The sequence below is a fragment of the Glycine max genome, chromosome 5 (genome assembly GCF_000004515.6).
Source record: "Glycine max cultivar Williams 82 chromosome 5, Glycine_max_v4.0, whole genome shotgun sequence".
Classification (NCBI taxonomy): Eukaryota; Viridiplantae; Streptophyta; class Magnoliopsida; order Fabales; family Fabaceae; genus Glycine; species Glycine max.
In genome coordinates this window covers 1315637-1318036 of record NC_038241.2, presented here as the reverse complement: position 1 = coordinate 1318036, position 2400 = coordinate 1315637, and the positions used below count along the sequence as shown (strand labels likewise).

At 43.8% G+C, this 2400-nt stretch overlaps 1 protein-coding gene across 1 annotated transcript; it reads left to right on the top strand.

Annotated features, from left to right (window-relative positions):
* The first annotated feature begins 1132 nt into the window (after nucleotides 1-1132).
* On the top strand, nucleotides 1133-2128 carry LOC100809872 (oleosin G). The gene has a single exon (XM_003524462.5). The coding sequence runs from the start codon at nucleotides 1435-1437 to the stop codon at nucleotides 1924-1926; it is 492 nt and encodes a 163-aa protein (XP_003524510.1). The 5' UTR covers nucleotides 1133-1434; the 3' UTR covers nucleotides 1927-2128.
* Nucleotides 2129-2400: the final 272 nt, after the last annotated feature.

Sequence of the window (2400 nt, the reverse complement as noted above, 5' to 3'; positions counted from 1 at the left end):
CGATTGGGCTTGTCCTTTTCTTCATGGATCACATCTCAGAAACAATTACTTCCTTCAGAGAATCACGTCTCAGCCCAGAATGGCTAAAAAATGCTGCAGAAGAAATGGCTAAAAAAGCCAGAAGTTATATTAATCAAGTTTGCAACGTGTTTACTTATATGACAGCAATTCTAGATCCTCGAATAAAGGGAGACCTGGTCCCTGATAGTTTAAACTCAGAAAACTTTCTGGATGAAGCAAGAACCCATTTTATGAGAAATTATTCAACCAGCCATTTCTCATCCATGAGTTCTGGATACAATGCTCAAGAAATTGAAGATGGAGGAAGCTTTTCCTTTGCTGAGGAGATAGCACGCAAGAAGCGAAGGATAAGCATGAGCTTTGCCACTGATGAGCTTACACAGTACCTATCAGAGGCTCCAGCTCCAATACCAGCAGATGTCTTAGAGTGGTGGAAGGTCAACAGTACACGCTACCCTCGACTATCTGTGATGGCTAGAGATTTCCTGGCTGTGCAGGCAACTTCAGTTGTGCCTGAAGAACTTTTCTGTGGCAAGGGTGATGAAATTGACAAGCAACGAATCTGTATGCCACATGATAGCACACAAGCTATTCTTTGCATCAAGTCATGGATTCAGGTTGGCGTCAAGTTTAAGTTTAAATCAACTGAGATAGATTATGAGCGGTTGATGAAATTGGCAGCTGCAGCTGCTGCAACAGATAATAGTCCTTCAAGTTCTGACAAGAAGCAAAAATAGTGATAGAAGATGGCAGCACTGTTAGATTATATCTTGACTTTGGCTCATTGCCACTTCAACTTAGAAGAGGGGTAACTGGTGGGTGTTTTGTTCTTAAGAACCTGTATCATATTAATATAATCATGTACAGTTCGGAATTCTGGAAATTTCTAACCCAGAGAAAAATCAAATATTCAACTTAACGATGGAACTCTCCCCATTTTGTGCCTGCTTGAAAAATCAAATATGAAAAAAAAAGTGTCCCTTTATTAATATTGTCTGTTTGTTTGTTTGTTTGGATACAGCACCATAACTGAAAAGACTATATGTTTATGGGGAAAAAATGACAGTTAAAATAGTAAAAATAATAATTAAACATTTAGCAAACGATAATAAACAGCTTAATACTATTGCAATTGCAAAGTAGTAGTAGTAGTAGTAGTAGTAGTACACGCAGAGTTGTTGAGTGTGCGAGAATAGAGGTGATATTCTTGGAGAGAAAAAGTAAAAAAGAAAAAGTCTGAGTCTGAAGGAGTGATCTATCCCAGCACCTCCACGTAACCCCTTGCATGTCACCAAAACAGCACTCTTCAGCCCACACGCCACACCTGTCCGTTTTAGATACTCCCCCTTCATTCCCTTAATCACTCCCTTCCCTTCTCGATCTCACACAACAGCTCCAACCTTCCCTTCCACCATGGCGGACCAATACCCAAGCCCGGCCCAAGCCCACAGAGCCACTGCCCCACCCCCCTCCCTCTCAGCCGCGTTTCTCCAAAAACTCCAGGACCGGGCCCCCAACTCAACCCAGCTCGCCGGCATCTTACCCCTCCTCGTAACCGCCTCCGTCTTCCTCCTCCTGACGGGCCTAACCGTCGCAGGGGCCGTCCTGGGCCTCATATTTTTCCTCCCCTTAATCATCGTATCAAGCCCAGTGTGGGTCCCAGCCGGCACCCTCTTATTCATCGTCACCGCAGGGTTCTTGTCCGTGTGCGGTTTCGGCGTTGCACTCGTGGCCGCGCTGTCGTGGATGTACCGTTACTTCAGGGGGCTCCACCCGCCCGGTTCCGACCGCGTCGACTACGCGCGGAGCCGCATTTACGACACCGCCAGCCACGTCAAAGACTACGCCAGGGAATACGGCGGCTATTTGCAGAGTAAGGTCAAAGATGCAGCTCCCGGTGCGTGAGGACCCACCCGATTAAGATCGGATCGGGTCATATCCACCAACTTACGGTGTGTAACTATGGATATTCCGTCAACTTTCTTTTATTTTTTTTCTTTTCTTGTGATGCTGCCTGTTCCTCGATCGACTTTATTCCCTCCACTAGGGTTATCGGCGTCGTTGTGTTTTATATTTCTGAATGCCAATGCTAAATGTAGTTCTGTTAGAATTTTGGTCTTGTACGAGAATGTGCTCAAGACTTTACGATTTTATTTTTTCTCACTAAAATGACGATTCCACAATGGATGAGTGTATATAACCTGGGGGAAACAGACAGACAGGAACGCAATAGAAAAATAAAGCTTCAATATATTTTTAAGACCATATTATAAATTATGATGTGGTAAATAGACTAATAATGAATATGATATGTCATCCCTTGATGATATTAGTACGTCACCTCGACATGGGATGTCATATTATTATTAACTTAGCGTA